Source organism: Pteropus medius, unplaced genomic scaffold (assembly GCF_902729225.1).
Source record: "Pteropus medius unplaced genomic scaffold, Ma_sr-lr_union100, whole genome shotgun sequence".
Lineage (NCBI taxonomy): Eukaryota > Metazoa > Chordata > Mammalia > Chiroptera > Pteropodidae > Pteropus > Pteropus medius.
Window position 1 is genome coordinate 15,409,154 of NW_024342471.1, and position 19,284 is coordinate 15,428,437.

The 19,284-nt window shown below is 45.3% G+C and overlaps 1 protein-coding gene across 3 annotated transcripts; it reads left to right on the forward strand.

Moving 5' to 3' along the window:
• On the forward strand, positions 1-10,142 carry R3HDML (R3H domain containing like). Of its 3 annotated transcripts, none has more exons than XM_039864387.1 (6): positions 1-138; positions 833-1,140; positions 3,888-4,006; positions 4,130-4,262; positions 5,370-5,485; positions 8,898-10,142. In XM_039864387.1, exons 2-6 carry the CDS (start codon positions 883-885, stop codon positions 9,028-9,030), a joined length of 759 nt encoding a protein of 252 aa, XP_039720321.1. In that variant the 5' UTR covers positions 1-138; positions 833-882; the 3' UTR covers positions 9,031-10,142. The 3 variants fall into 3 exon arrangements, with proteins under 3 accessions (XP_039720321.1, XP_039720322.1, XP_039720323.1); XM_039864388.1 differs by having other exon boundaries at positions 837-1,140; XM_039864389.1 differs by lacking the exon at positions 8,898-10,142 and adding an exon at positions 6,266-6,720.
• The last annotated feature ends 9,142 nt before the right edge of the window (positions 10,143-19,284 follow it).

Consider the following 19,284-nt stretch of genomic DNA (forward strand, 5'->3'; position numbering starts at 1 on the left):
GTGGAGCCCAGCACGTCAGATGCCATCAGCTCCCAGAGGACCATTAAAGTCGCCGGGCTGCCAGGCGGGCCAGGGTGTCTGCAGAGGTCGCCAGCCTCCTCACCGTCTCCTGCCGCCCGCCTGGGCTGCCCATCCTGGGTACGCGCTCCGGGGAGCCCGCTGCCTGCTCTCCCACGCGCTCGCCTCCCCTCTGGCTGTCTTCTCATTGAGTCCGTTTCTCTCTCCCTCTCCTCTGTTCTTTCTTTTTTTTTTTTTCTCCTATCATCTCTCTTTTCCTCTTGTATCTTTTCAACTTCCTGTTTCTTTCATTCCTTTCCCTGTATCTCTTTCTTCTCTCTCATTTTCTTTGTCTCCGTTTCTCATTTTTCTTTCTCTCCGCCTCTTTCATTCTCCGTTGTCTGGCTCTTTCTGCGTCTTGCTCTCGATCTTGAATGCGCAGCAGCTTGGGATGAGAGCGCCCTCACTAAGCCTTGGGGAAAGTTGGCCCTGCCCGTCCGAGGACACTGAAGGAGCCCATTCTGAGCGGGCTGGGTGAAGAGGGTGTCCAGGCTGGGGAGGACTGCTGTCTGCCTCCTGGGCCGGTGGGCTGGGGCCCTGGCTTCGAAGTGGTAACCCCATCTCACCCCAGGTCCTGGTCCAGATTAGCCACTGTCTGTGCATTTCTTTCTGTTGCCCAATCTACTCAGTCCGCTGGAGTGGGAAGGACAAGGTGTTGGGCACATGGACTAGAGCTGAGCTAGGAGACCTTTGCCAAGTTCCCAGGGTTAGCATCCTATGGGTGGCGATGCTTGAGAACACTCAGGGTTGGCGCCCTCATGCCCACCCCCTCTAGGCAGCCAGCTCGTACTGCACGAGGCAGACGCCTGACCCCTCCAGCCAGCTATGCCCCTGCTGCCCGGCACGGTGGGCCTGGCAGGCCTGCTCTTCTGGGCAGGCCGGACAGTGAACGCCTTAATGCCCAATGCCACCCTGGCACTGGCCCAGACTGAGGGCACAGCCATGTGGCCCACGAGTGGCCTGGGGGTGGCCCGCTACCGGCAGAAGCGCTACATCTCTGCCCGGGACGTGAGTGCCTTACTGGATTATCACAACCACATCAGGGCCAGCGTGCACCCGCCTGCTGCCAACATGGAGTATATGGTGAGTCTCCATGCCCTCCCCAGTGCCCCTTCCAGCAAATGCCACTTGTCTCAACATGTCCTGGAAGGGCTGGACCATTCACCGGCCTGGCCCCGCTAGCCAGTATCTGGGTTGTCTGGACCCCGTGGAAAGGGCAGGAATTAATCTGCCTGTTTTAAGGATAAGGACACTAAGGCAATTGCACAGGTCCTCCGGGGAGTCAGGGACAGAGGACTGCTACTTATGGAGCACCTACTGTGTGCCAGGCACTTCACAGAACCCTGAGGACACGCCTCTTCCTCAAGATGGAAGTGATTATTCTCATTTTCCAAATAAAGAAATTGAGATACATAGAGTTAATTTGCCCAGGGTCATCCAGTTGGGATTCTAACCCAGGTCTGCCGCTGCTAAAGGCTGTGGCCTTAACCAACACAATACCCTGCCCAAGAATTTTGGGCCCCCACTGGGGATCTGCAGGAGGCGGGTGGCTGGAGCTTTCCTTGCTAAGATCTCTTTGCCCCAGAGCTGTGATGGGCACACCAGACCATCCTCAGCAAGACTGGAGAGGCAGAGTTTAGAGCCTTGGGGGACTGGTAGCTGGAGGTCTCCAGATGAGGAAAACCAGCACTCCTGCCATCAGGGGAAGCTGGAATGTCTGCCTTCAGAGAGGCAGGGCCGGTGGCTGTCACCCCAGCCTCGCAGCAGCCAGGGTGAAGGAGGGAAGCTTTCTCTATCACAGCTCCTCCTCCAGGACTATTGTCCCAAACCAGCCTGGGGAGAGAAGCTTCCAGCTCATCCACAGATTTCTTGAGGAAAAGACATTGCCGGTCCCCCTTCTCTAAGACTTGCTACTCAACAGTCTGAAAATTCTTTTGCAAAGTGTCCGTTTACTTACATGCTAATGCTGCTTAGAGTCAGGCAGCATGCTAAGCCTGGTGGACATTGCCCAGAACAGGATGGACGAAAGCCCTTCCCTCATGGAGTTTCCATTTCGGTGGGGATGATAGAAAACAAACATCAACAACAAAATATATAGAGATTATAATGTCAGGCAGTGATAAGGTGTTGGGAAGAGGTAGGGATTGGAGCTGGAATGGCAGACAGCTAGCGGTGGGGGAACAGTTATTTGTTCATTGACTGACTCATTCATTTATTAATACCACAACTGGCACATAGAAAGAAAGCCCTCCATTTTCAAACAAATGACACATTTATTGAGCACCAGTTGTATGTGCAAGGCACTCACTCCAACAGGCGTTTAATTATGTATGGCATTCATTGTGGAGCAGAGAGAGCTAAATGTCTCACCAGGGACCTTGGGGAGGGTCAATGAGTGTAGGTTTGATGTTAGCAGGCCCCTTCCCTCAGTTTACCCCCTTTGCAGCATGAAAGAGACATTCTTCTGCTTTCCTAAAAGACTATGAGTCAGACAACCCTCGGGAGATGTTTGCACCCCTCTTTTGGCACCTCCATTTCTTCTTCACTAGCTGTGCCCTTGGCTTCTGTCCGCAAGACAAGTACCCTCGCTCAAGGAGTCCTTCCTCTCCCACAGCCCCAGGAAAGTTCCAGTCCTCTGTTTCACGTTCTCACACCTGCAAGGATTGTAACGATTGTCTCACATATCATCTCCTTGCTAGACGGAGTCCTTGGTGCCTAGCAATACTGCTCAATATCTGCTGAATGAACAACTAACATCTTAGAGGACCCCAGGAAGTCAGAGCTAGAGCGGAACTAGCACTTTTTTAAGTGATGCTTTTTTCAGATTATAAAACTTGGAGCATTCATGCATTGGAAAATGATGAAGGTGTTGCGAAGGATAAGAAGGGTATTCTCAATCTACAGATGTGGAATAATCACTAAGATAACCTATCTTGTTAAGTGAAAAGAGAAAGTTTCCAAAGAAAAAAGAGAAACACCAGATAGAATGTCTGAATGTCCGCCATGCTGCCATTTATAATATACATACACATATATTATATATTATTATACATATATCACTATGTGTAAAAACCATATATGTGCATATATTATATATGTGTGCACATGCATATAGATATAGATATGTATGCTTGTACAGGTATAGAATATTTCTGGAAGAGGGCACAGGAAGCTCAGAGTTAAGAAACTCAGAGCAAAGGTAAGCCTTAAACGATCTGTTCTCACCAACCTCTCTTTCCAACCACAGTTCTCACCACTAACTCCTCACACCCTGTAGGGGACAAGTGACTTCAAGGACAGGTGGAGGATAGAAATGAGAGCCTTTCCACTTTTCCTCCTTTGGACATCTTACATATTAAACGTGTGCATGTCTTCATTATTCAAAAAAAAAAAAACCTTTTGAATTAAATACTTTTAATGTCAAATTCATTTTTTAAAATACAATAAGTAAGGTAAAAAAAAATAAGCTATAATAAAATCAGTCATCTTCTCGTCACTCTGGGCTCAGCCACTCCTAGGAACTGCTGAGAACTCCTGGATCAAAACCCCAGGACTCTGCTCACAGCACAGCCCCAAAGCTTGAAGTCCAGTGAGGGGGATAAGGACACCATACTAGGAGCCAGAGACCTGGGTGTGCATCTCGGCTCTGATGTGGACTTGCTGTTGACCTTGAAGTCACAAACCTTTTCTGAGCCTCAGTTTCCTAAGCTGTCAAGTGGATTTGTTTCAGGGTTCGGGCGTAATGGTGCCAGGTAAACGTGTATCTCTGGACACTGTTGTGATGGTGGTGGTTGTTCCCCTGGGGAATTTCATGGCCTCTGTTTCCCCAGGTCTGGGACGAGCGGCTGGCCAGGTCTGCCAAGGCCTGGGCCACCCAGTGCATCTGGGCCCACGGGCCCTCACAGCTGATGAGATACGTGGGACAGAATCTCTCCATCCATTCTGGCCGGTGAGTGACCCTCTGCCCTTCCTTTACTTAGTCAGTCATTCGACGAGGTCGCCAAGCAGGCTGGTGGCAGAGAGGCTTTTCCTTTCTCCCACCCAGCGTCTTCCATCTTCTCTGCCTCCCCAGGCACCGCTCAGTGGTGGATCTCGTGAAGTCTTGGTCTGAGGAGAAGCGACATTACTTGTTTCCGGCCCCAAAAGACTGTAACCCACAATGCCCCTGGCACTGCAGTGGCCCTGTCTGCTCCCACTACACCCAGGTACCCCTTTGTCGGGAGTAAGGACTGATGGGAGAGCAAATCTTGGTCCCTTGGGATAAAAAAGAATGTAGTGGAACAGAAATTACAAATAAAATAGAGCCCCCTGTGGATGTTCTTTTACATAATAAGCATGTTCCTGGAAAGTTGTATGTATGTTGAGTTGAGCTGACCTGAATCTGGTTTCGAGTGTCATAGGTGGAATGATAGTTTTTTTTTTACCCCAAAATGGAGCTGTAGGACAAGTTCAAGAAGGCTTTTGAATTTAATAGGTCCCAACATTTGCTAGTATTTTGTTTTCTAAGGCTTCTACTTAGAAAGGCTTAAAAAGACATGCCAAAATAAAGTAACAAAAATCACAGTATATTTCGAGTGCTAATATTGAATATATTAATACTTATCACGCATAAAAAATACAATGCAATATAATGTTGCAAGAAATTGGACAAAAACTTCTAATTGTATGACAAATATCTTCTTTTAGTCCTGTTGGTCTTTCTATGACTCTTTTGGAGTTAACATCAAAAATGTAAATATGAGACCCTCTAGGAAGCATAAGGCCTAAATCAAATGTCCTTCCTGACATCCCATGAGGTATCATTATCTCCATTTTACCAAAGAAGAAACTGAAGCACAGAGTGGTTAAGTGATTTGGTGAAAGTCACACAGCTAGTGATACTGAGATTCTGACCCAAGACTGTTTAACTCCCAAGTTGGTATTTTAACCTCCAACACAACAACAATTTTCAAACAGTGGTCACTAGGAAAAAAGAAAAGACAAAAACCTAATAAAACAGTACAAAAAATATTAGCACATTTCACACATGATAAAATTAAATATTGGTTCATAAAATTTTTGTTCCAATTTTGTGTACGTGTGTGTTTGTGCACAGGGTAACATTACGAAAAATTTTCCTTACTGTTGGTTGTAGAAAAAAATGAAGTTTGAGAAACACGATAGTACAATATGCTTCCAGCCCCCTCACCTTGAGACAGGTAGACCTCACTTAATGCACCCATCCTGAAAGAAGTCTGGGAGCCTCCCAACCCCAAGGATCCTGCGCCCCACTGACTCCTTCTCACAGCTTCGCCATCTTTGTCCTTCCCCAGATGGTATGGGCATCCTCCAATCGGCTGGGCTGTGCCATCCACACCTGTGGCAGCATCAGTGTCTGGGGCAGCACTTGGCACCAGGCGGTGTACCTGGTCTGCAACTACGCCATCAAGTAAGTGCAGCACTGAGACAGAAGGGGCTCTGGGGCAGGAGGGCGGATTGTGAGGTAGAGTGGGCAGAATTCAAAGAAGAGGACACCCCGCCTTTCTCTATTCTAAGTAACCTCAATACCATATATGTGGGTAGTTTCAGAGTCCAATAAGAATCCTTTTTCTTTGCCCAAGTTTCAGAATCAACTGGGAGATAAAGGACTGAGGTGAGTCTTACTGATGAAGTCAATAGCGGGGAATCTGTCTTACATTGCCAGCCAGGCAGGCTTGCAAATACCTCAGTATTGAATTAGACCTGCATATCCACTGACGAGCAACACTAACAACCTCAGGCCTCTTGCTATAAGGGCAGTGCCCTCTAAGCTTACCACGAGAAATAGAACAATCAAGAACACATGTTCCCTGCAGGTAGGCAGATCCCAAAGGAAAGGAAGGATAGATGGCATGTTCAGCTAATCAGACTCTTCCAGACTCTCCAGTCAGCTTGGTGGGAGAGAGGTCATGCAGAAGTGGCCTTCATGCTCCAGTCTCTTGGAAACATGGAGAAAGGGAAATGGAAGTTCCCATCCGACAAACAGTATACAAACTTGCAAACCATTACAGGTTCTCATACAGAAACCAGAATAATTCAAAATTACATAATGACGACCACTTTTTACTCTCGCGTAACCCTTGATCATTTACAAAATACTTTCACCTTATTACCTCATTGAAGATATGAAAGAGAGAAAGAAGGAAGGAGAAAGGGAGGGACCCTGGGAAAATATTTTTCTTTTTTACAGATTCAGAAATTGAAGATCAGAGAGGTATCTTTTGGTGATTTACCAGAAGTCGCAGAGCCAATAAGTAGCAGAGCTGTTTGACACACAAGCCTTTTGATTCCAAGTCTCGTGTTATGTCTACTGTACTATGCTGATGGTCTGGAAGTCACTGGTAGTCTAAGCATTAATTCTCTGTTTTTTCGTTAGATGGTAACACCTATTGACAAAGTACCATATTGTAGCCTAGCTTTGTTAGACAACAAAACTACAATAACCAAATTTCGTTACAAACAGCCTAAGGGATTGTTCCAGTTTGTTTGCTGATATGTTAAGTTCTTGCGTCATTGAGTATTAACAGTATAGTTGTTAAGATGTTTAGACTCTGGCATCAAGACTGTCAGAATTTGCATCGTAATTTAACTTCACTTCTCTATGCCTGTTTGTTCATCTGCAAAGTGGGTGCATATTCCACTCATAGAATTGTTAAGAGAATTAAGTGAGCTGACCCAGGCAACATGCCCCTCGCCCCCACCAGGCTCATAAGAAATTCAGAGCAAGTATTGGTTCTTATTGTCATTACCAGACCCAAGTTGGATTCCCAGCTCTGCCAAGGGCACGCTGATGACTTTGGGTAAATCATGTTATCTCTTCCTTTAAAATAGAGCTAATACTGCCTGGCTCCAGAGGCTCATAGTGCATTGTTGTCCATACTACATGGTAAATAAATGTTGGCCGTGATTATAACTAGGTTATAAAGTCTTCAAGGGTGGGAAATAGATCTTATTCATTTCTCCATATATCCTTCTACTACAGTGATGTCAACCCTTTGGTTTTTTAAGCAGTAGAACATTTTTCCAAGTTTTAAATTAAATAAAAAGGAATTACTCTGATCCCATCACTCCTGGTGTCTCCACCACCCACTCTCCCCACCCCCAAATTTCAGGGAGACTTTTTGAAAACTGTGTACTTACAGCATCTGGCACAAATCCTGATGCCCAATAGGTGCTCTGGAAGTGCTGAACGAATAAATGAATGAATGAATGAATGAGTACCATCTGAAACCAGAAATGCATACTTTTCTAAGTACTTTGGTTGACTTTACTCATAGTCACTCAACAATCACTTTTGGAGAACAAAAGATTCCATTTCTGCCCAAGAATAGTGTTCATTTGAAGTGTGAGAAAACCAGGATTCGCAAAGATAACGAACACTGTGGGCCAATAGTGAGACTGTTAGGCAGCCACAAGCAAGAAAGAGCTAAGGGCACGATTTTAGACCTTTAGAGGAGAAAGAGGGAGAAGAGAAATCAGGGAGCTGGGCTAGAAGAGAGAGTCGTGAGAAGGTGAAGTGTGTACGCTGGAGCCACGTGCTGCTGGGGCCTTCTGAAATGCCTTGACCAAAAGCGGTAGATGTGATTCTGGAAGCCAAGGCCTGGCAAACTACAGCCCATAGCAAAATCCGGCCTACTGCCTGTTTTTGTAAATAAAATTTTATTGAAACACAGCTGCGCCATTCACTTAATATTATCTGTGGCTGCTTTCATGTGAGAGAGACATCTGGCCCACAACGCCTAAAGTATTTACTGTCTGGCCCTTTCCAAAATAAAAAATGTACTAACCCTTGCCTAGGCAATGGGAAGCCACTGAAAGTTCTTGATGAGGAACTGGTGTGTGGTGTTCCTTTTTTTTTTTTAACAGCTTTTATTGAGATACAATTCATATACCATACAACTCACCTATTGGAAGTGTACAGTTCAATGGGTCTTGGGATATTGGGATATTACATTAATAACTTTTTTAAATTGTAGTAAAATACATATAGCATCAAATTTGCCATTTTAACTATGTTTAAGTGTGTAGCTCAGTGGCATTCGTTACATTCACAATGTTGTGCAACCACCACCACTATTTCCAAAACTTTTTTCTCACCCCGAAGAGAAACTCGGTACCCATTAAGCAATAGCTCCCTATTCCCCTTCCCCGCAAAGACCGTGGCCCGTTGCAAGGGTTAACTCAGGAGCTGGTAGGATGGGTTTGGGATAAGGCTGTTTAAGAAATAAACAACAGTGACCCTGACAAGGCTTCAGGGGTATGTCTCACCCCCCCACCCCCCCTCCCACCACCATGATTAAATTACACTCATCGTCTAATTAATTATTCGAGCTCTCATTTGTGTAGTTGTACTCTTATAAGTTACAAAGTGTTTTTACATAATGTTTACAGACACCATTTTATTTATTTGTTTTATTCAGAGAATAAAATCAAGATGCAAGAAACGAGGTGGTTTATTCTGTCACCAACTCGCAGGTGGCAGAATCCAGGACCAGGACTGACACTTAGATCCGCCTGAGTCGGGGTAGAGAGCGGGGCGGAAGGAATGAGAAAATTAACCCTTGCTGGGGAGTCACTTATTTGCCAGGCACGGTGCTAGGCGCATGCACACGTGGCTCTGTTATTTCATTTTCGCTACATCCCCGTGCTGGGGAGAAGTCGTCTCTTGGTTTGACAGATGAAGAAACCGAGGCTTGCAGCTATGACTTGCCCAAGGACGCGCGGCCAGTCAGTGGTGCTGCTGAGATTTGGAAACCTGTGTGAGGGTTGCTCAGTCTCCTCTGTCCCCTGACCCCATCTTTCTGGGACCTTTTCTCTTCCAGGGGCAACTGGATTGGTGAGGCACCGTACAAGATGGGGAGGCCGTGTTCCGCTTGCCCCCCCAGTTACCAAGGCAACTGCAATAACAACATGTGTTTCTCTGGGTCCAAATCCAACAAGCTCCTGTGGTTCTGAATTTCCCCTGGGCTCTGACGGGTCTCCAGCTGGGCCTAACCCTCCAAGGGTCCCTCCCCAAGGACTGGGTCGAGGAATAATTCTTTCTCTTTAAAGACATGAAACGGGCCCGCTCCGCTGATCTGATCTTCCCCTTCTGGTTCCATTTTCTAAATGTCTAGCGTGTACCCGCAGAAAACGACCTCCTCGCCTTTCTTCTTTCCTCGGCTGCATCTTTCTTTTCTCGAGTTTTCAGGAAAGAGTCCTGTGTCTTTAACTGACTCAGTCCCCAGAGAGCCAGGGCTGGGAGGGGCGGTGGCCACAGCAATGTTTTACTCTCAGGCCTCAACCTTACAAGTCTGTGTCCATCCAATAAAAGGCATTTATTAAATACCCTTTAGCCAGCCACCCACCTTCATTCATGGAACAATAGCCAACCAGCTCTGGGCAGCCTTTGAAAATCCCTGAGTAGGGAACATTTCGGGTCCGAGCTTTTAAAAAATAATTGAAATTAGCTTGTGGACACCTCACTCCTATTTCGTGTTACTGGAGACACCATAAGGCCCAGGGCCCCCTTTCATCGATGGGTACGCGGAGCTGCACAGCTCGTCTGCGAAGGCACCAGGTCGGAGCTCAGGCTCGGACGCCCCTTCAGACACCTCTCTGAGCACTCAGGACTGAGAGGCGAAAACCAAAGTCTTTCTGGCCCAAGGGAACTCTCTCTTTCAAGGCTTGTATTTTTCCGCTTTCACTCTCTCTGCTTTGGTTTCTCCCTTGCATCTGCTTGCCAGTTCTATCTGTCTCTCTTGCTCTTTATTTCTCCTATAGAATCTCATTCTCATTCCCATTAACCATTTCCCCTTTCCCTACCCCACCCCACCCAGACACCATTAACACACAAAAGTCCTTTTGTCTCCAGAGATAGTAAAATTTCTCCCTCAGACCTTGCCCTCCAGCTGGGGCTCTCTCCCTACCTGGCGGATGAAAACAGGCCACTTTCCCCAGAGCACCTACATTTTTCCAGAAGGAGTGAATTTTCTTTTCTTTTGGTCATTCCTAGACCACAGCCTGGGCGTGTCAACATCACCACCACCACCACTACCCCTGCCCCAATAAAGTCCTTTGAGATCCTATGCAGTGGCTCTTTCTGGTCCCTCCCTCTGTCAGCTCCCAGGAGGGTCAAAGAGGAGAGAAGGGAATTAGCGGAGGGAGATGGAGTGAGAGGAAGACGGGGGGAGGGGGCTGACGGCCCCTCATCAGCCCCTACTTTGCTCCAGGCACATCGGCTAGATCAGCCATGCGTGTGTATATATTATTATCCCATTTGACAGATGAGAAAATGAAGCTTAGACCGAGTGTCCCTTTCCAAATGCTGGAAATAAGTGTAACAAGAGAAACAAGGATACTGTTTTGAGTTCATTATTCTCATATATCCTTCCTACTTTCTTTTGGGAGGGGGGCATTAAAATGTTCTTTCATTTATAAAACAATGGTGATAATAAATGTTAGATTTTAAAGAAAATTATTAATGTTCTTATTTGGGGGAAAAAAGGTTTGCCAACCCTATAACAATTTCCCAAATGTTCTGGAAACTTAAGTGGCATGTGACCTCCTGAATTAAATGATGTGCATGAGGTCGCATAGCTAATAAAGAACAGACATGGGATTCAGTTTCATCTGACTCCAAATCTTGTGTTGTTTTGACTGTTCACTTTGTCTTCCTGTGTCCTAGGTACCAGGATAATGAAAATAACAGTGATGGGCATTTACGAGCTACTTAGGACACTCCATCTCATGGAACTGCCATAGCTATCTGAAGTGATAGGTACTGTTCCTATCCGCATTTTACAGATATAAAAACTGAGGCTGAGAAAGCTGGATTTGAATCTGCTCTATAAGACTCAAAAGCCCGCTGTCTTAATCTGTTCACTCTCCTGCCTCTTAACTGATAAGGGAGAGACTCAGAGATTGAACAAAGGTAGAGAAAATTGAGCAAAAAAAAAAAAGCATTGTAGGGTAGGAATTCCAGATGGCCACCTGGGTTCCCCATTTCTGATAGTGCTTTTGACTAGAGCCCATGACGAAAGGACAATGCTTTTGTGCCTGCTTTTGCTGGTCACGCCTTAGACACGCAGACCTGGGGGTGAGGACTGGGGCGAAAGGAGTTGCATTTAGTATCCTGGCTTGTTAAGCTCAGTTCCAACTGAAGGGGAACTTCTCTTGCAAGAAATCAGTAGCAACGACTTTCCAACCTCTGTCGTATTTTATACTTTTTGAAGACTTTCATACCCCAGTCTTATATGGTCACTCATTTGTTCATTCATTCACCAACCAAAAGGGTTAAGAGCATAGACTCTGGAGCCCTACTGCCTCGGTACCAATGTAACTTAGTGGCTGGGTGTGCTTGGGTAAGTTACTGTGAGCTCTCAGTCTCATCTGCAAATGGGGACACTAATAGTATCTGCCTCATGAAGTCATTCAAAACATGAAATGAATGAACATATGGAAAACACTTAGAACAGTGCCTTGCACATAGTGAGTGCTATAAAATTGTCAGCTCTAAGCACAGTGGTCATTAATATAGATCAGGGGTGGGCAAGCTATGGTTCACAAGCCAAATTTCACTCACCACCTGTTTTTGTAAATAAAGTTTTATTGGAACTCGGTCATGACTATTTCTTTCTATATGTCCTATGGCTGCTTTCATGCTTCCACAGCAGACATGAGTAGTTGTGAAAGACTATATATCTTGCAGAGCCCGAAATATTTTCTAACTGACCCTTTACAGAAAGTCTGTCAACGCCTGAGATCTGTAGTGTTCTTGTATTCCCAGAGCTTATAATTCTAGTGGGACAGTCAAGCATTAAATAGAAGATGAATACAGATACATTATTATAACGGAAGTGGTACCTGGGAGAAGAACAGGGAAGTACAAAAGCATCACATAGGTCTTCCTGTAGGGGGATGTTTTTTGATGAAGAACAGAAGCTGGTCAGTCCCTGAGGCAGTGATGACAAATGGGTAGAAAGCTGGGGGAAAGAGCACGTGGCACTATCAGGAACTAAAGAAGACCTGCTGGGTGTTGGGGGGAAGGGAGTCAGATGATGCCAGGCAGGGAGGGCAGGGCCAAATCATGAACAATCTTGGGGCTTCACTTGAGGACAATAGGGGAGGCACAGCAAGATTCTAACAGTGGAATGACATGTCATATTTGCATTTGAAAAGATCATTCTGGCTACATTAATGGGGAAAAAAAAATATGATGAGAGTCAGAGTGGATGCTGGGGTCCGGGAAGAAGGCCATTTTGATAATCCAGGTGAGAACCAAGGTAGTGGCACTGGAAACAAAGAGAAGTGGATCCATTTTTGAGATGTTAGGAAGTGGAATTCCGGGGGTCTTTGTAATGGTTGGTCGTATTGGAAATGGAGTAGATGAAGGTGCCATTTTATCAAGACAGGAAATATAGGGAAAGGAGTTTTAAAAGAAGCAAAGAGCCAGATTGTAATTAGGGGTGTATTATCTTTGCGATGTCTGTGAAACATATAAGTGGAGATATCTAGGAGGCAGTTGGATATATGAATCTGGACTCCAGAGGAGAGATTTAGGTTGAAGGTACGCAATTGAGAGTCACAGGTATACAGATGGCTATTGAAGCCATCGTAATGAATGAGATCGTAGGAAGAGAGAATAATAGGTTGAGAAAAAAAGATAAATCTAGACTAAGTCCCAAGTAACTGTAGTATTTAAGAACAGGAAAAGAACCATGAACTGTCAAGAGACAGACAAGAAAAGAATAGTCAAGAAGGAAGGAAACCGGAAGACTATTGCAGAATGGATGCTAAGGGAAGAGCTCATTGAAAGGAGGAGTAGTCGACTGTCACATTCTGCCGCGGGTCCAGTAGAGTGGCCATTGAATGTTTAGGCATGGAGTCATTCTAACTCACCAGTGAAGACTAAGTGGCCTGTGTGTCTGGGGTGGCAAGGCGGGATCAGAAGGAGGCAGTGCTGTAGGTAGGGAAAATAGAGCTGGTGTAGACAGCTATTTAAAAGGGAGGAGAGAGCAGATGTAGTAGCTGAGATGGGAAGGAAGTTATTGTGGGAGTTTTTTTTTTTTTAATAAAAGAGATTATAGTATATTCAAATATTGATAGGATTCTGCTTCTGAAAGTTTGTCCTACAGATATGCTCCCCACATGTGGGTCAAGACACATGTATGAAGACAGTCACTGTTTGTAATTGCAAAAGCTTGGAAACAACCAAAATGTCCAGCAGCAGGACGCCAGTAAAATTACTCATGGGACATTCACACAGTGGAATACTACACAGCTACTCAAGAGAATGAGGTAGGTGTGCTGGTGTGGAGATCACCCTCAAATACTAAGGGTGGGGGTGGAAGAAGCAAATGACAGAAAAGTGTGTTTAATATGTTTCCATGTATTTATATGCATTTATATTTGTATGTATGTCTTAGTCAGTTCAGGCTGCCATAACAAAATGCCATAGCCCGGGTGGCTTAACCAACATTAATTTTTTTTTTCCCATGATTTTGGAGGCTGGAAGCCTGAGATCAGGGTTGCAGTATGGTTGGGTGCTGGTGAGAGCTCTCTTCCCGGCTTGCAGACAACCACCTTCTCACCATGTCCTCATATGGCAGAGAGCAAACTCTCTCAAATCTCTTCTTATAAAGACACAGATCTTATTGGATCAGGACCCCACCCTCACGACCTCATTTAATCTTAATTATTTCCATAAGGTTCTGTCTTCAGATACAAATTGGAGGGTTAGGACTTTAACATCCGAATTTTGGGAGGACACAATTCAGTTCATAGCAGTGTATATGTGTACATATATGCATAATTTCTGGAAATATATACAAGAATTTGTTTAAAAGTTTAATAGAATGAAATGTGGGATCTAAAGTAAGAGGAAAGTTTAGTTTTTATTATGTTCTGTTTGTCTAATTTTCATTTTTAACATGTGAATGTAAGACTTTTACATTTATAAAAGTAGTTTGAAACAAACAGAAGCAAAAGGAAAAATTACATCACATGGTTAAACTTATAAAGACAGAACAACAAATGGTGATAAGCATGTGGAGCAGATAGGAACTCTCTCGCCTTACTGGCAGGAATGCAAAATGGTATGGCTACTTTGAACAGTTTGGGAGTGTCTTATAAATTAAACATATATATACATATATATAAACATATATATAAACATATATATGTCAACCGGCAATTCCTTTCCTAGAAATTTATCCAAGAGAAATGAAACATATGTCTACATGAAGACTTGTCCATACATATACATACCTGCTTAATTCATAATAGCTCCAAACTGGAGACAACCCAATGTCTGTCACCAGGTAGATGGCGAACAAATTCCAGTATATCCATTCAATGGAATACTACTTGGCAAGAAAAAAGGACATGACCATAGATGAATCTCACAAACATGCTGAACAAAATAAGCCAGATAAAAGGATAAATGCCATCTTATCTATTTCCGATATTCTAGAAAAGACCAATCTAATCTGGAGTGACAGAAAGCAAGTCAGTAATGGCCTGGAGTGAGAGGTGCCTGGGGTATTCATTGCAGAGGAATAAAGGGAACTTTCAGGGGTGATGGAAATGTCTGTATCATGATTAAGGTTATAGTTACATGGGTGTATACATTTGCCCAAACTCATAGCATGGTGCACTGAAAAAGGGTCCATTTTTATTACATGTAAATTATACCTCAATAAAATTAACTTTAAAAATCTAAAGAGGGAGAGGTTGAATTTATAAAGGAGAAATCATACATGGTCACGTGGGGCTCCTGAGCAGCGGGAAGAGGTAGGGAGCGGACCGGGCAGATCTGAATGGAAGGAAGTGAGCAAAGTGCAAATGTAGGTGAATTTCACTGGGGAGTTGAGGCAGGTCCAGGTTTAAGGCATCTGTTTCCTCTGCGAAAAAGGTAAAATCTCATCCTTTCAGGGATGAGAATGGGAAAGGTTTGGAGGAGAGGAAAGATTTGATATAAAGAATAGGAGAGCAGCGAGAACAGACCGAGGCAGAAGCTCTGCGTCACGTGGTCACTAATGTGACCGAGTTGGTGGTCATGAATCTATGGCAGCCCTCATCTGTCTTCTAGGTGATTTTTTTTTCCTCTCAGCAGAGATTGGCTGCTGGCGAACAGGCATGAAAAATGCAAGGCACTTAGATTTATCCAGGCTTAGATTTTTGTCAGGTGGTTAGAAAGAAAGGAACCGAGAGAGAAGCAGTAGAGAAACTAAGATAATAGGCTGTGACTTTAAAGTGGACGGGTGGAAAAGAAGACAGGGAGGTGCGGCAGGCAGGGAGAAAATGGAAGGAATAAAGGACTGGAAACAATCCCAGTGTCCATCAAAAGGGGACCAGAGCAATAGCACTGGAAAAAAGGAGACTGTGGACAGAGAGAAATCCGTCAGCTGTCTTAGGAGTGGAGCAGTGCCCGAGGTGGGTATTACTGTAGGGAAATGAGATCATTTACCAAAAACCATATAGCAAGACAATGGTGGGGCAGGGATGTTCTGAGTCTTCTGAGTTCCAAGGTTTACTGCTTTTCATTTGGGCTCTGACATAACGAAGACCTTGATTTCGTTATCCCAAATCAGGCCGTGAGACCCAACATTGGGACAACAGAAATGGGACTGTTTCCTAAAAAGCCACGTAGCAGGTGTCTAGTATTCAAGAGAGCTAAAAAGCAAGATGGCTCTGCATTCAGAGATCAAAATGCAGATTTCGGCAGTAGGTTAGTTTTTTAATGGGGAAGGAGATTAGTGGACCAGGGGAGCGGACAGGCGGAGTGCTTTTCATCTGTGGGCCTGGAGCCGACCTGCATTTCTCCATCCCTCATAGGACTCACCAGTTTGTAATGATATATTTAATATTATCTGATGGATGCCCTTCTCCTCCATTAGTCTATAAATTCCATGAGTGCAGGGATGATTTGCTCATTTCTATACCACTGGAGTCTAGCACAAGACTTGGTATTCAGTAGGTGCTCAATAAATACATGTTAGATGAAGAGGAGTTATAATTCCAGCTCCTCTATGTACCAGCTGTGAGACTCTAAACAAGCACCTCCTCTCTGTGCCTCAATTGCCCCATCAAGGTTAAATTTAAACATGGCAATGCCTGTATACAGCTCTTAGCATCCAGTAGGCGCTCAATACATACAGTCCTCCACCCTCCTCCTTTTCTCCTCTCCTGCTCCCTCCCACCTCATGCCACACCCATTTGTGTAGAGTCATAAAACCCAACCCAGGTTGGACTCTCACCTCCCTAGCCCCTCCTGGCCAGTCCCTTTCCTCAAGTTGGGGGTGGAGGAGCTGGTATCCCCTACATCTGGCTGCAGGTCTCCTCAACCCGAGTGCAGGACTGGGGCCCAAGTGGACCTCGGGTCTGGCCAGGTTGCTGTTGCCGTGGTAACAGCGACAGTCCCCAGCCGCAGGTTCCCTAAGAGACTGGTTACTCTTTAACGTATCCACCCACCTTGGGTGATTAGAAGAATCAATAAGATAACCGGGCGGTGGCAGCTGGCTGTGCTCACTGCCTTCCTGGTGGACTGGCTCCCACTGCCGCTGTGTGTGGGGCCCAGGCTCCTCCATGCCCCCGGGTCTCCAGCTGGGTGGGCTCGGCCATGGTCAGTGTGAACGCGCCCCTCGGGGCTTCAGTGGAGAGCCCCTATGGTGAGTGGGGCCAGCGGGTGGGACCAGGGGAGGACTGAACAGGGCGGGACCATGGTCAAGTTTGGGAGACCGTGGGACGTCCCCCGCCCCATGTGTTTTGGAGGGAACCAAAGACCCTATAAGGACTCCTCTAAAATGGCAGGAAGCCCAGGGGAAGCATGCGACTTGCTTCACTAAGCTCCCAAACAGGGCCATGGCGGATTTGGTACGGGAAGTGCTGGGAGGGGCCGCAGGAGCCCCAGTGCAGTGGCTCGGCTCATTTTCTGCCCAGAGAGACCGCTTTCCTGGTGATGCATCTCAGGGGTACTTCCAAAATTTCACAGGGAATGGGGCTGGAAGCATCATCCCCACTTTGCCTCAGGGCCAACTAAAGCCCAAGGAGAGCCTTGCTGAGCATGGTTGTGGAGCTGGGATGGGACTCAAGGGGAGAGGTGGCTGGCCCTTCCTACGAGGGCCACCAACTCAGGGTAATTCAGTAAGGGGAAGTGGTATAAAGCAATGCACAGTGCGGGGCGTTGGAAAATGAGAATGATCTCATGCTAGATGTGTGCAACTTAGATGCAAGGTTAGGGAAGCATGTGCTATTGACGGTGAAAGTTTTGGGCTCTCTTGCTTGGGGGGTGACTTCAAAACTGTGACCCAAACATCTGACGGTAGAGGATGGGTAAATAAAGTATGATTTATCTTTAAGATGCAATGCTATCCTATTGTTTAAAGAAAAGGGCAGATCTGCATGTAGATAGCGAAGGACCTCCACGTTACATGAAGTGAACAAAGTAAGCTGAAGGACTGTGTATAGCCTATTACATTTCTGATAACAAAACGGATGTATGCATATATATGTACACACACGTTTATATTTACATAGAAAATTATTGGAAAGACACAGAGACCAGTAACAGAGTTTTGTTTCTGAGGAGGGAGTTTCAAGAGATCGTTTTATTTATTTATTTCTTTTGCACATTTTAGATTTTTAAAAATGAGATGCATTTTATAAACCAACTTAAATCACACGTTTGCACAGAGCTTGTCCTCTGGAATCCAGTAGATATTGGTTCTAGTTCTATGACTTTAGATAAATTATTTAACATTTTTGCGCCTCTGTTGCCTTCTCTCTGAAGTTGAGATAGGGTATCTTAGGGTCTTCTTGGATAACTAAAGGAGATCAAGGATGTAAGCCCTTGGCACAATACACATTGTAAGGACTCAATACATATTACTTAGTATCCTTATTAACTGAGGATGGATGGCCTCAAGGAATCAGGGACTGGTCTCCTGTCTAGCCCAGGAGATCTTTCTTTGTTCTACCATCAAGCATGAGTCCGTGATGCAGAGGCAATAGCAGAAGCTGAAGAATCAAAAACAGCCTGGGGATCTATCCCACACACCATCTGTGTGACCTTGGGCAAGTCACGTCCCCTCTCTGAATCTATTTCTTTGACCGTAAAACAGAGAGAACAGGACCTGTCTCACAGAGGGCGGTGCAGTTAGAGACAGAATAGCTGAAGGGCTGGGCATGGTTTAGGTGCTTCATCTAAGGTTAAACACAATTGCAAGATTTGGTTAATCTTGCGGCCAGAGGAAGACTCATTGTTTCCCAAAGGGGCCAGTCAGCTTCTGGGGAAGCAGGGCCTTGGGCCACAAGCCTAGACTAGGGATGAATGGACGGCTCCATAGAGCTCCTCCCAAAGGATAATGTAATAATAATAATAATATAAACTGACAGCCTCGTACCACATCTCAGATCTATCCACTTCGTAGGCTGTCCTCTCATGGCCTTTTATCCGAGCATCTGTCATGCTCATCACAGCAAGTATTCAACAAACGTTGGTTGGGTGATTGGATGGATGGACAGATGGACGATGGACAAATGGATGGATGGATAGATGGACGTTCTATGCCTATTACTTTATTTATCCTCACAATAGTTTTCTCAGATAAATAATTTTATTATCTCCAAGGACTGAAGAGAAAACTAACGTTCAAGATAGTTAAAAAAAACAACTATATAACCCCTAGACCTGACACTGTCTGTGCTGACGCTCTCGTCTCAGCTACAGATATGGCGGGGCAGAGAAAGGAGGGCTCCCATGGCCAGATCTGAAGCATGCACCAAAGAAAAGAAAAACACTGTTGTCCTGAGAAAGTAGGGCATTTGCTGTGCGTGCGTGCGTGTGCGTGCGTGTGTGCATGCTGTGTGATAGTGGCTAGAAGACCCTGCTTTTCAAGTAAAATAACTCTGGGTTAGCATCCTGGATCTCCTTTTTTTTTAGCAGTGTGGTCTCTGAGCCTCAGATGTTTCTTCTGTAAAATGAACTAGGGAAGTCTGCTAGGAGGCTCTGGGAAAGATACACTTTCTGATTCAGAGAAAACAACAACAAAGTGCTTTGAGGCAAACCCCTTCTCCTGGGTCTTCTAAGAGGGATAATAATAAACCTCCTCAGGTTGCAATTATAGAGTTAAGTTGCTAGATAGGAAACATGGTATGAAGCAGAGCTCAGGAGAGGCAGTGAAGGACAGCCCGGATTAGCGTCACGTGTGCTTAGAATAGTGTTTGACA

What these genes read in the sequence shown, in the direction of transcription:
- R3HDML (XM_039864387.1), top strand. Translation starts at nt 883, where the DNA reads ATGCCCCTGCTGCCCGGCACGGTGGGCCTGGCAGGCCTGCTCTTCTGG. An exon ending in CTGCCAACATGGAGTATATG is followed by an intron (nt 1,141 to 3,887) that starts GTGAGTCTCCAT and finishes CTGTTTCCCCAG; the next exon opens with GTCTGGGACGAGCGGCTGGC. An exon ending in TCTGCTCCCACTACACCCAG is followed by an intron (nt 4,263 to 5,369) that starts GTACCCCTTTGT and finishes GTCCTTCCCCAG; the next exon opens with ATGGTATGGGCATCCTCCAA.